This window comes from Mauremys mutica, chromosome 12 (genome assembly GCF_020497125.1).
Source record: "Mauremys mutica isolate MM-2020 ecotype Southern chromosome 12, ASM2049712v1, whole genome shotgun sequence".
Classification (NCBI taxonomy): Eukaryota; Metazoa; Chordata; order Testudines; family Geoemydidae; genus Mauremys; species Mauremys mutica.
The window spans coordinates 55,908,972-55,922,595 of record NC_059083.1 but is presented as its reverse complement, the minus strand read 5'-3'; the positions used below and the strand labels follow the sequence as shown (position 1 = coordinate 55,922,595).

General features: G+C 53.9%; 1 protein-coding gene across 3 annotated transcripts in view; it reads right to left on the bottom strand.

Annotated features, from left to right (window-relative positions):
* Positions 1-223: 223 nt before the first annotated feature.
* Positions 224-13,624, bottom strand: part of LOC123345415 (E3 ubiquitin-protein ligase TRIM39-like) — a 35,421-nt gene continuing 22,020 nt past the window's right edge. For all 3 annotated transcript variants that reach the window (XM_044982272.1, XM_044982273.1, XM_044982274.1), the window contains exon 7: positions 224-1,867. In XM_044982272.1, the coding sequence (XP_044838207.1) occupies positions 1,269-1,867 (599 nt within the window). In that variant the 3' untranslated portion in view covers positions 224-1,268. The remainder of the gene's footprint in view (positions 1,868-13,624) is intronic.

Here is a 13,624-nt window from a genome sequence, read left to right as displayed (position 1 = left end):
CTTATTCCTATTACTACTTATTTCTTATCTTTTGTTTTATTATTGTATTTACAATAAATGTGACATAAATGTCTTATCCCCTTTAATAAGATCCTGCTGGTTTTTATTTTATTGGTATAACACCAGCTCTCCCCACTCCCCACCCCACCCTCCATCACACTGGAACCAGGTTCCAGGCAAAGACAATAAGGACATGGGGGTGGGGAGAGCCTTGTGGCCATGGTGGAACAAACACACAGGCAGAGACTCCCCCAGGGCAGGAAATGCCGGGACATTCCCCTCACTCACTGGCCCCATCACATTCACTGGGCTCCCAGGCTTTGCTTTTCTCTGGGAGTCGCATAACTCAGTAAATGGCCCTGAGCAGACGTGGGAATCCCCCGAGCCCCTGCCCCCTCCTGCACACACACAGCCCCCACTCTGGACAGGTAATACTCAGTGGGGCCCTGTCTCTCTGGTCAGTTCAATGGGCCTCAAGCACACGCTGACAGGCTGTAGGGAATTGGGGGCTGAGTTGCCAAGTGCTCCCCAGAGAAACGCTGTCCAATAAGGGGCAGCAACTTCATCTCCTAAACCAGCCAACCCCCTCCCAATGTCCCATGTATCGACATGTCCTCCCAGCTCAGCAGTGTTCTGGGCTATGGCTGAATCAGGTCAGTGCCTTTCCAAGAGATGTGGAACCCCTCAGCTCATGGCTCGCTGCATTCAAACAGGGCCGGGTGGGAGCATTTCTCTGACTGTCCTTCACACTCGTTTTATAAACAATTGTACTGGGCTGTAGCTCACGAAAGCTCATGCTAAAATAAATTTGTTAGTCTTTAAGGTGCCACAAGTACTCCTGTTCTTTTTGCGGATACAGACTAACACGGCTGCTACTCTGAAACCTGTCCACAAGAACAGTTTGTGCAAGATTATAAATTTAGCCAGGCTCCCTCACAGGGCTGTCCCTAGCTATTCTGGGGCCCAACACAACCGCCCCCCCCCCAAATTTGGTGCCCCAAGTTTCCTGGTGCCCTATACAGCTGCGTACTTTGCATAAGGGTAAGGACGGCCCTGCTCCCTCGGAAGGGTTAGTATGATGAGGACAGGAATTTGGAGAGGTGCCGGGATGCAGGGTGGAGAACACAGGGTAGCTGGGCACAGCAACTCACCACAGGTGCTCACTGGTTTATATTATTAAAAGTTTTATTCCTGCTTCATTCATCAGTTTGAGTTTTAAAGAATCCCAAGGTCATTACATACCTCATGGGAACAGCCCTGGGGGCTGGTCAGCACGAGGAGGGGACATTCTCTGCCCTGGATGTCACTGTCAGAGACAGATTCCCTATGGCCTGAGCTGGGACCGGGCAGATTATCAGGGGAGCCACATTTTTACCCCCAGCATTGAGACCAGGACAGAAATAAGGGCGGAGCTTCCCAGAGAAGGTGCCAGTGAAAGTGAAGAGATGGGACCTGTCAGTCACATTGTAAAATGAGACCTCGCCCGCCTCATAGTCCAGGAAAATCCCCACCCGGCTGGGCCTGATGCTCACGGGGAGGGAAGTTCGGGGGGAGGTGAGGACCTTGTATTCCCCATGCCACAGCCACATGGTCCAGTATCCATCCTCAGTTGTGAGTATGACCCACCCCTTCCTGCTCACAGATTCTCTACAAACCCCCAGCATCCAGTCAGTCTTGTCTCCCACCTCCACCTCCCAATAACGCCTCCCGCCCGTGAACCCCTCAGTGCCCAGAACACAGTGACAACAATCAAATCTCTCAGGATTGTCTGGTAGATTCTGTCGTGTGTCTCCATGTCTCACACGTTTCCGATCTTCAGACAGGACAAGATTGGGATGAGCTGTGTCTGGATCCAGAGTCACGTCCACTGGGGAGAGAGTCACAGAGTCAGTGCTGGGGGCAGGGGCTGGTCATTGGCATCAAAGGGAAATTAACCTGCATCCCCGTTAATTGCTGTGCCTGGGGGTTGTTGCCCAGGGCATCAGGGCTCTGTCTGCCCATGAGGGGAATGACAGGAGGGACAGGGGTGGGGGTGGGAAGTTGTCAATGGAGGTATGGGAGGGGAGGGGTCAGCAGTAGAGAGATGGGGAGGGGACAGGCTGATGCTGGGAGAAGAAAGGGCCAAAGGGAGGGGCATAGTGGAGAAAGGGGAGGGCAGGCATTAGGGCATTGGGGGGCAAGAGAAGGAGCTGGCACCAGGAGGACAGAGGAGGGGGGTGAAGGGAAGGACAGGTTCCAGGGGGCTGTGGGGAGTGAGGGGAGGGGTGGGCACCAGGGAGAAGAAGGGGACAGTCCCTAGAGTCACAGGGAAGCAAGGGAAGGGGTGGGCCCTAGGGGGCAGAGGTGTGTGAAGGAATGAGGGGGCTCTAACAGGCAGGGGAAATGAGGAGAGGGGTGGGCTCCAGGGGGGCAGAGGGGAGTCGAGGAGAGAGACAGGTGCCAGGGGGTGGGGAATGAGGAGTGAAATAGGTGCCAGGAACATGAGGGGGAAGGGAATTGGCAAGCACCAGGGGGACAGAGTGAGGCAGGAGCCCAGGGCATAGGGGGTGGCTAGGGCACGGTTGGTCACTGGATAGCAAAGCAGAGTGAGGAGAGGGGTGGGTATCAAGGGGACAGAGTGGGGTAATGGGAGGAACTAGTGCTGGGTGGCTAAAAAGAAAGAGAAGGGGCAGACACTAGGGGATAGAAGGTGGGTGAGGGGATGGGGCTGGTGCTTTGGGGGAGACAGGAGAGGGGTGGGCGCCAGGGGCCAAAGGGGGGCAAGAGAAGTGGCAGGCAGTGGGACACTGAGGGGGGGAGAGGGAAGGGGGTTGCACCAGGGGATACAAGTGGTGAACAGAGAGGCATGCGCCAGGGGACTAGGGGGGCACAAGGGAAGGGCACAGATGATTGGAGACAAAGGGGGTGAGGCATGCACCAGAGGGGTATGAGGGAGATTGGGCAGGGGTGGACACCAAGAGGGAGATGTGGGAGAGAAGGGGCAGACCCCAGGGGGCAACAAGTGAGTGAGAGAATTGGCAGCCATTAAGAGGAGGATGGTAGTGGTGGATGCCACAAGCACATAGTGGGGGCTGGCAAGGGAAGGTGTAAGCACTCCCTCCCAGAGCCTGCACCCTAACCCCTCTGCCAGAGGTCAGGATCCCCTCCCATACCCAAACTCCCTCCCAGAGCCCCCACCAACACCCCAACACCCTGCCCCAGCCATGAGCCCCCTCCTGCACCTAAACTCCCTCCTGGAGTCCGCACCCCGAACCCCCTCCTGCACTCCAATCCCCTGCCCCAGCCCTGAGCCCCCTCCCACACCCAAACTCCCTCCTGGATCCCAGACCCCAAACCCCCTCCCATGCTCCAACCTCCTATCCCAGCCTCAGCTTGGAGTCCCCTCCCACACTCCCAAACCCCCCATCCCAAAGCCTGCACCCCATCCTGCACCCCAACCCTCTGCCCCAGCCTGGTGAAAGTGAATGAGGGTTGGGGGGAGAGAGCAACAGAGGGAGGGGGGCTGGAGTGAGCGGGGGGGGCAGGACCTTGGGGTAGGGGGTGGGGCAAGGGTGTTTGGGTTTGTGCGATTAGACAATTGGCAACCCTAACCTAGTATATTAGGCTTAGAATGTGGTTTTGTTCATTTGCTAGGCAAGCTGTTTTGATCTGTTTGCTATCACTTATAATGATTTAAAATCTATCATTCTGTAGTTTATAAACTTGCTTTATGTTTTACCTTAACCAGTGCACTTTGAGAGAGATGTTGGGAACAGGTCGGTGTCAGCCCCACACACACTGGCCGGGCAGCCCTGCCCCAGGGGGTGCAGCTGGGAGTCTCCAGGCCGGCTGGCTCCACAGGCACCACCTTCCAGCCAGGAACAGCCCACAGCCAGCTCCTCCCGTCACCAGGCCCAGCCCTTCCCCCAGGGCATAGCCAGAGTGGGCAGCAGGGGATTATGGGAGGTGTAACTGGGGGGAACAGGAGCTGTTGCTAATGAGGCAGTGAGGAGGGAGGGGAGGGGCTGTTTCCCCACTTACTGCTCCCTCCATCTGGGATAAGCTGCACAGGGTGCCAGTCCCAGTTCACAGCTTCACAGAGCATCTGCACTAGGGGTTTGCACTGGAGCATCTACATGGCTGGGACACTGCTGTGCCAGGAGCTGTAACCCCTCCCATCACTGGGGTTATGGATCAATAATTACAGGGGCATTGGAGATGGGGAGCTGGAGTCTGGGACTCCCAGGCAGGGCCCCATCCACTGGACTGGAGAATCATTTTCACTCCCATGCTCTGGCCTAGTGCCTAATGCAGTATTTACACACAGGAGGACATCTTCAGCAGCAGAGATTGAGGCAGCTCCACATCAGACACCCCGAAGCCCAGTGATGTGAGCCCTCACCTGATGGGGGAGACCCACATTCCAATTCCTTCCCCACACCACATGGGGGGGATTAAACCGCGGGCTCCCAGCTGAGGGTCCAGCCACTGGGCTAAAGGTTAGAAGGGAAGCATTGGCACCTTTTTCTGTTCATTTAAACTATCCATCAAACTCAACATGGATTCGGGATTAGTCTCAATCAATTGGAAATATAATTTTTCAGCTGCTAAACTCTGGAGACTCTTTGTGTTTGTCTACATAGCCCCTGGTAACGAGTCTCTGAGCCAGGTCAACAGATTGAGTGGCTCCTTCTACAGCACTAAAAATAGCCATGTAGATCTTTGGGTTCAGGCTGGATTTTGGGCTTTGAAGCCCAGGGAGCAGAGGGCAGTGGTGAGCTGCAGCCAGTTCGCACCGGTTCGCGCGAACCGGTTGTTAAATTTAGAAGCTCCTTTAGAACCGGTTGTTCCTGGAGGAACAACTACTTCCAAAAGGGCTTTTAAATTTAACAAAAGATCTAGCAGATCTCTACCCTTCCCCCGGCCCCAGCTCACCTTACTCCGCCTCTGCCTCCTCTTCAGAAGCTCCTCCGGCTTCTCCTCCCCCTCCCCAGCTTCCTGCGAATCAGCTGTTCACGCGGGAAGCCTGGGAGGGCTGAGAAGGCTTCCACCAAGTGAGCTGGGGCCAGGGGGTGGGGGCGCCAGCGGGAGGAGGGCTCCAGGCCCCGTGCCGCCAGGCGAGGTCGTGGCCGGACCCTGGGGCCGGGCAGCGTGGCTCCTGCCCCCCGGGTCCAGCTGCGACCTCGCCAGGCAGCGCGGCGCAGCTCCTGCCCGGTGCCTGGGTCCGGGTCCAGCAGCGGGGTCCAGCGCGGCTCCTGCCTGGCGCCCAGGTCCGGGTCCGGCAGCGGGGTCCGGCGCGGCTCCTGCCCGGCGCCCGGGTCCGGCGTGGCTCCTGCCCGGCACCCGGGTCCGGGTCTGGCCCAGTCCCCGGGTCCAGCGCGGCTCCTGCCCGGTGCTCGGGTCCGGGTCCGGCCGGGTCCCTGGGTCCGGTGCGGCTCCTGCCCGGCGCCCAGGTCCGGCCCGGTCCCCGGGTCCAGCGCGGCTCCTGCCCGGCGCCCGGGTCCGGGTCCGGCCCGGTCCCCGGGTCCGGCGCGGCTCCTGCCCGGGTCCGGGTCCGGCCCGGTCCCCGGGTCCGGCGTGGCTCCTGCCCGGCGCCCGGGTCCGGGTCTGGCCCGGTCCCCGGGTCCGGCGGGGCGGGGCGGCTCCTGCCCGGGTCCGGCCGGGTCCAGCGCGGCTCCTGCCCGGACCCGGGTCCGGCACCGACGTCGGTTGGGTGGCTCTGGTCCCAGCCCCAGCCCAGCTGGGCCCCCACCTCCAGGCAGGCGGTAAGGGGGCAGGGAGCGGGTGTTGGAAGAGGGCAGGGGAGTTGGGGGGGTGGATTAGTGTCCGAGCGGTCAGAGGGCAGGGAACAGGGGGATTGAACGGGGGTAAGGGTCGGGGGGGCAGTCAGAAAGGAGCAGGGGTTGGATGGAGCGGTGGGGGCAGTTAGGGGTAGGGATTCCAGGGACAGTCAGGGGACAGAGAGAAGGGGTGGTTGGATGGGGTGTAGGGGTCCTGGGGTGCCATCAGGAATGAGAGAAGGGGTTGGATGGGGTGGCAAGGGGCAGTCAGGGGACAGGGAAGGGGGGTGGATAGGGCATGGGTCTGGGGGGGGGGCTGTCAAGGAACATGGAGGGGTTGGATGGGGCATGAGTCCTGGGGGGGGCATGACCCCCTCATGGGGTGAGGAGGAGGGAACCGGTTGTTAATATTTTGGCAGCTCATCACTGGCAGAGGGTCCTTCAAATCCCAAGCTTCAGCCTGAGATACAGCATCTACACACCTGTTTTTAATGAAGAAGTGCAAACCCCACGAGCCCATGTCTGTCACCCTGGCTCTGAGACTCGCTGCCATTGGCTGTGTAGATGAACACTTTGTGTTTAAACGTGATACTTTTCCCATAGCCAAACACACAATTTTCTCCCTGGACCCAGCCAAATTGGCCTGAAAAGTCCAGAGTTTTCTCCCCAGGATGGAGATCGCTAAAGAGACATTGCAGGAGGGTAGTAGTTTAATGTCACAGGCAGAGGGGGGATGATCAGAGTTAACATGGGAAGCGTCTCCCAGCCTTAGCCCTGGGGTCACAACCAGACTCCATAATAACAACCCCCCTTGTCCTCCCCTGGGATTTAGACACACCAGCTTTGTCAGCAGAGTGTGTGAGTTCCCTCCACGGAGATCTCTGGCCCATGGCACTGACCTGGTGCCCAGTTACTCTGCAGGGCTCATGCCCTCCTCAAACAGCTGCTCCAGGCTGGTGCTGCCCAGACACTCCCCACAGCATTTACAGGCTCCGCAAGCCCTGATGGGAAGAGGTTTTTCTGGGACCCTGAGCTCTGACAGCATTTCTGCTCCTGGCCCCGCTCTCTCTGCCCCTGCCATGGTGACAGGCTGCACCTGCTGTGAGAGCCTGGTCTGCCCCTCACAGAGCATGCGGGGACATTGTCTGTGTCCATGTCTCTTTCAACCCATTCCTGGGATGGGGAACAGCAGCCCCTTGGCCCCTCCCGTCACCTCCCAGGGCAGAGAAGTGAGAGTCTTCTGCCTCCTGGGCAGTGGGGTCTCCCAGCACTGATTCTTGGGTCAGCGTGAAAGTGTCTCCACCTGAAGAGCTCTGCACACCTGGCACCTGGTGTGCCCCTGGGATGAGGGGGCAGGGCTGGTATTCACCCCCTTCTACCCTAGGAGGAGAGGGGGTCTTGGAGCTGCCCATGCTGCTCTCAGCCTGGGTGTAGCCAGCTTGACAGGTGACAGAGCCGGTGCCCGGTGTCAGAGCCATCACTGACGGGGCAGGAGCATTGTGGGATAGCGCTGGGTACTGTGTGCACTTCTGGGGCTGTTATGACAGCGACCTCAGTGCAGGCTGACTCGGTGCAAGGCCTCACAGTGATCAGCCTTGCTCCAGTCCAGTCTGAACCACAGAGTGGCTGTGACATCTCTGTGCTGCTGGGAGCATGTTGTGTGTGGGTGTGAGGAGTGGGACAGGCCGTATTTTCCTGCTGCAGACAAACAGGGTGATGAGGCCAGAGTACCTGCAGAGCCTGCTCCACTTGTGAGCAAGCCTCAGAGACTGGCCATATGAGAAATGTGCACTGAATTAATTTAATCACTTTGAAAACCAATGTAATGATCCTAGAGCAAACTCCGAGCTCTATTATGTGGCTGATCAGGTTTAACTGTATGTAGGTCAGGAACTGGCCTGAGCTGAGCAAAGCTCAATCACTCCCAGAGCAATATCTGAGTGTCATGGGGTCTGGCTCTTTGACAGGTGCCTGAGAGGGAGAACGAGCCAACCCAGACCCACCTGGGAGTAATTAAATCCCCATTTGACTGGTTGGCAGTTCTCCTAGGGCTCCGCTGAAGGGGTTGCTCTTGAGAGGAAGCTGCTGGTGAAAAGGATTCCCAGGCAAGGCCGGCTCCAGACCCCAGCGCGCCAAGCGCGCGCTTGGGGCGGCGTCCCGTGGGAGGGCAGCAGGTGGCTCTGGTGGACCTCCCGCAGGCATGCCTGTGGAGGGTCCACTGGTCCTGCGGCTCCGGTGGAGCATCCGCAGGCATGCCTGCGGGAGGTCCACCGGAGCCACGGGACCAGCGGACCCTCCGCAGGCACGTCTGCAGGAGGTCCACCGGAGCTGCGGGACCGGCGACCGCCAGAGCGCGCCCCGCGGCGTGCCGCCCTGCTTGGGGCAACGCAAATCCTAGAGCGGCCCCTGTTCCCAGGAGAGCTCACCAGACTAAGGGGCCTGGATGCTTCTAGACAGAGGGGCTCCCCTAAGGGAGAAGAGCCACCAGGGATCACAATGACAGCCACAGTAGCAGCAGCAGAACAGAAGCCTTGGGAGTTGCTCCTGGCAAGAAAAAGTGGCTGCAGGCAGGAGTGGTGGAAGCACCCTAAAAGTGGGGTGCCACAGGTTCCTGAAATGCAGGCTTGCCCCTACTGCACACCGCCCCCCTGAGGCACCACCCCCACACTGCCCCTTCCCCCAAGACCCCTGCTCCCTCCTCTCTGCTCCCTCCTCTCTGCTCCCGCCCCCCATCTCTCATCCTTACAGGTGGGAAAAAGTTGGGGGATCACCCCTTGGCCCCCTGTTCCAGCACCCCTGGCTGCAAATGAGGCAGCAGGGAATAAAGATACAATCTGACCTGACCCTAGTTCTGGGAAGAAGGGCTGAGGGCTCCTGACTTGAGGAGAGTGAGGAGTTTGAGTGAGAGCCAGGGACTGGAGCCGAGAGAAGGAAAATATTTTATTTCAGGGTTTACTTGGACTCAAAGTGGACCCCAGCAGGACTTTTGTCTCAGACCTTTTAGACTACGTTGAGTAATCTGAGTGCTAATAAGAGTAAACTTAGGCAGGGTGCTTATAGGGACACCCTGAGCTAGCTGATGGGAGTGCTCAAAGGCACTGCCTTATAAGTACACGGTATCAGGAGTGGAATCCAAGACCCCATCTCACCAAGGAGGGATGGTAGAGCAGCCTGGTGCAGACCCCTTCCATGATGGTGGTGGAACATGCATTCTCAGAAGCTGGTGTTTGGAGGCCCAGCAACAACCCTGGGAGTTCCAACTCCTAGTTTGGGAAGTGCCCTCAACAGACAGTGATGCATCGAGGAGATTCAGTGACTTGAAAGAGTTGGCCACCACAGACAATGACAGAGAAGAAGGTATAGGGCTGGTCTAATGCTGTGAACTAACCATGGGCAAGATGGGAATGCAAGATGGGGCTACCCCCCAAGAACAAGGATAGTGAGACTAGCCTGGTTTCTAGAACACTCAGAGTACCGGGGAGTTCCAGGGTATTAAAGATATTCCATGAGGATGTCAGGCCCAGCCTACAGTTGAAACAGAGAACTGTGGGAACCTCATTTTGGGCCAGGAAGAGTGACCCTCCAGTGTTAATTTCTTTCAAGCATGGGGAAAAGGAGCACATAAAAAGGTGCTGCCCTACAAGAATGTTGGGGCAGTAAGAGTTTCTAGTAGTGGGCAAAATGGACAGCTAAGAAAGCAAGCCCTGGGGTATAAGATTCAGGAGGTGAGGCCAGCCATGGATTTCAGACGTCCCTCTGCTTACTGGAGATGCTTAATCTTGCACTCAGAGTCAAAACATGGGAGTTTGTGGAGTTTGAGTAGGTTCCTCCAGTAGCCTGAAAGAACTCCATTAGAAAACAACGAGGAGTCCTTGTGGCACTTTAGAGACTAACACATTTATTTGGGCATAAGCTTTTGTGGGCTAGAACCCACTTTCCAAATAAATTTGTTAGTCTCTAAGGTGCCACAAGGACTCCTTGTTGTTTTTGCTGATACAGACTAACACAGGTACCACTCTGAAACCTGTCACCATTAGAAAACAGTCCAACCAGCAGCTTGAGTGCACAACAGGATCTCTGAGACACAGGAGCCATGAGAAAAGCTAAATGTGATTTAAACATTCTGGTTGTCCTGAGAGATGTGTGCAACAAGAGCTCTGAAAGGGTTATTGAACAGGTCTGTAATTTGCAGGCCCAGGTGTGTCTTTTTTACTAAAACTGGTCGAGCAACAGGAACAAGTCCAGTGATCAGAACACAGGCAGAAGGAGCTATTCACAGATCAGGAGAGAAGCCACCTGGTTGTGACTAAGGATAACAAACGAGTCAAGGCATTCAGAAAGGAGTTTGGCAAAGAAATTCTGCTTTAGTTACCAAGAAGCTCAGCAATTGAAGCCCAAAGGCTGAGGCCTTGCAGGAGCTAGAGGAGGTCCACTCCCCAAGGGACTGGATCTCAGCCCAAGCCATCCAGCAGAGCAGGAGCTGGCCTGTCTCAGCACTGGAAGGCAACCGGGGAACAACAGTGTTTGTCACAGAAGGAGCTGGTTAAGCCCTAGAACCAGCTTAAAATCAAGTGTGGAATGAAGCTCAACTATGAAATGAATACAAAGTAGGAGAGCGCCGAGGCTGAGATGATGGCCTTGTGGAAAGAGCTGAAATTATGGCAGAGAGAGGAGGCGTGGCTTCTCCAGAAAATGGATCTGCTGGGCAGTGAGGTATACCAGCCAGCTTGAGACAAGAACAATGCTGCGGTGGGTGTAGGGCAGTGGTTCCCAAACTGGGGTTCATGAACCCCTGGGGGTTCACAAAATGTTACAGGGGGTTCTTGGGAAAAAATTCCCCAATGACGGACAGAGCCGTTCCTAGGGCAGCCCAGAGTCCCGGGGACTTCCAAGAGCTATGCTAATCAAAACAAGCGCATTCCATCACACTGAAGAGATTTAAACTTCAAGACTCCTTATAAGAAATGGAAATGGAGGTGGATATTTTTTTCTGTTTTTAAAATTTAATAGGCTGCTAGTGTTGTTTTTAAAATTATTATGAAGAACAAGTTTAAGCTTTGTTGTAACATGCATTTGCCTGCACTACTCAAGACCCGAATGCTTGTGTAGGAGGAACTCTTTATTTGAGTTGGTTACATCCTTCATGCTCTTTCATATCTGATACTCCTTGATGAAACATAGAAGACTTTTCTTATAACAGGCTTAATCAAAGTGATACAAACTACAAAAGTGACATCTTGGAAGAGTGTTGCCATTTTCATCATGTAATAAAATTAATACTGTAATTATTAATAATAAACAGTGTGTAATAAGAATGTAATAAAAACCAAAGTCCATATTTCCAAGATCACTGCTTTTATAATTTATGCTCAGGTAAGATAAAATCCCTGGAAATATTCATTTTTAGGAGGGGGTTTGTGAGATTTTACATTTTAGTGAAAGGAGTTGTTAAAGTTTGGGAACCACTGGTGAAGAGGTACAGGACGGCTGGATGGAAGATGGGCTGTCTGAGGTGGGGATTCCTGACCTGGGAACCAAGAGTAGGAGTGGGCTGATAAAGTTTGCGGACGACACCAAGTTGGGAGGTATTGCCAATTCGGAAAAGGATCGGGATATCCTCCAGGGAGATTTGGATGACCTTGTAAACTGGAGTATTAGTAACAGGATGAAATTCAATAGTGAGAAGTGTAAGGTTATGCATTTAGGGATGACTAACAAGAATTTTAGTTATAAGCTAGGGACGCACCAGTTGCAAGTAACGGAGGAGGAGAAGGACCTAGGAGTCCTGGTTGATCGTAGGATGACTATGAGCAGGCAATGTGATGTGGCCGTTAAAAAAGCAAATGCGGTCTTGGGATGCATTAGGCGAGGTATTTCTAGTAGGGATAAGGAGGTGCTAGTCCCATTATATAAGGCGTTAGTGAGACCTCATCTGGAGTATTGTGTGCAGTTTTGGTCTCCCATGTTTAAGAAGGATGAATTCAAACTGGAACAGGTACAAAGAAGGGCCACTAGAATGGTCCGAGGAATGGAAGGCCTGTCGTATGAAAGGAGACTTGAGGAGCTCGGTTTGTTTTCCCTAACCAAAAGAAGGATAAGAGGAGATATGATTGCACTCTTTAAATATATCAGAGGGATAAATACCAGGGAAGGAGAGGAATTATTTCAGCTCAGTGCTAATGTGGACACGAGGACAAACGGATATAAATTGTCAGTCAGGAAATTTAGGCTTGAAATTAGACGAAGGTTTCTAACTATCAGGGGAGTGCAATACTGGAACAGCCTACCGAGGGAAACAGTGGGGGCGAAGGACCTCCATGACTTTAAGATTAAGCTAGATAAGTTTATGGAGGAGATGGTATGATAGGATACCGGGCTTAGTCAATAGGTTAATTAAGTGCCACACTGGTAAATAGTACAATGGGTCAATGATATGATATTCTTAACCTTTTTCCAGAGGGTATGGCTGGAGAGTCTTGCCCGCATGCTCGGGGTTCAGCTGACCGCCATATTTGGGGTCGGGAAGGAATTTTCCTCCAGGGTAGATTGGCTGTGGCCCTGGAGGTTTTTCGCCTTCCTCCGAAGCATGGGGCAGGGGTCGCTTGCTAAAGGAGTGGGGGGATCGGCTTATGTGGCCTGCATCTTGCAGGAGGTCAGACTAGATGATCATATTGGTCCCTTCTGATCTTGAATTCTATGATTCCACCTGCTGAAGGGAAAAGCCACCATGTCAATGACAGAAAAACAAGAGGAAGCTGAAATAAGACAGGAAGAGACAGGGACCTCTCCTCTCGAGAGGCCTGAACAAGCAACACAAAGCCCCAACCAGAGCTGGGCTAAAAAGAAATCCATCCTAAAGGAAATGCTGTCCCCCCAGGAGTGGAGCAGAAAGGTGATTTTCCAGCTGATAAAATTGCACAAAGTCATGTGGTTGGAAGAGGATCTGAAATGGGCTCCTAGAGCTCCTTTGCTGCAGGCTACAATAAAAAAAAAGATGTGTCCAGCAGTAATTAGAAACACTAACAAGGAGCTAGTCTGAATGAAAGATGATCTTGACCCCAAAGGGCGCATGTGTGAATGTATCCTGGGGGCTGCTGTTGGAGAGACCGTGAGGCCGCCTGATACTGGCTACCAGTTGTAATGGAATGCTAAATTGTATTATATTGTTCAGCTGCTAAGGGTATGTCTATACTACCCGCAGGATTGGCAGGTAGTATTCGATGTATCGGGAATTGATTTATCACATCTCGTCTAGACGTGATACATCAATCCCCAAATCGATGCCTGTACTCAACAGGAGAAATAAGTGGAGTCGACAGGGGAGCCACGGCGGTTGACTCGCCGCCGTGAGGATGGCCAGGTAAGTCGAACTAAGATACTTAGACTTCAGCTATGCGAATAGTGTAGCTGAAGTTAACTATCTTAGTTCAAACCCCCCTGGTAGTGTAGCCCAAGCCTAAGTGGCACTGTGTGTAGCATTTATCAGTGATACCTGGTAGTGCATTAAAGGATCTTATATTAAAGACATCTGAAGTGTTTCTGAATCAGAAGGAAGTTCTGTAGCCAGCCCATATTTGGTACAGAAGCATGACATGGTGGCAGAAATAAACTAGTACAAGAGGACAGCAGAAACAGAAGGAGCAAACCAACAGGGGTGGCAGAGCGATTGAAAAAAGCAACAAAGGTTGCAGGATCTCATCAACATGCCATGTTTCAATGCCCCAGAGAACTTGAGCTTTGACAAATCTTCACAATGGACAGACTAGAAGTGTATTTTTCAAGGTTTCTCATTGCAAACAAGGTCCACAAGGGAACTGGAGATATACAGGTATCTTCTTTAATTTATACTATGGGGAAGTAGGCAA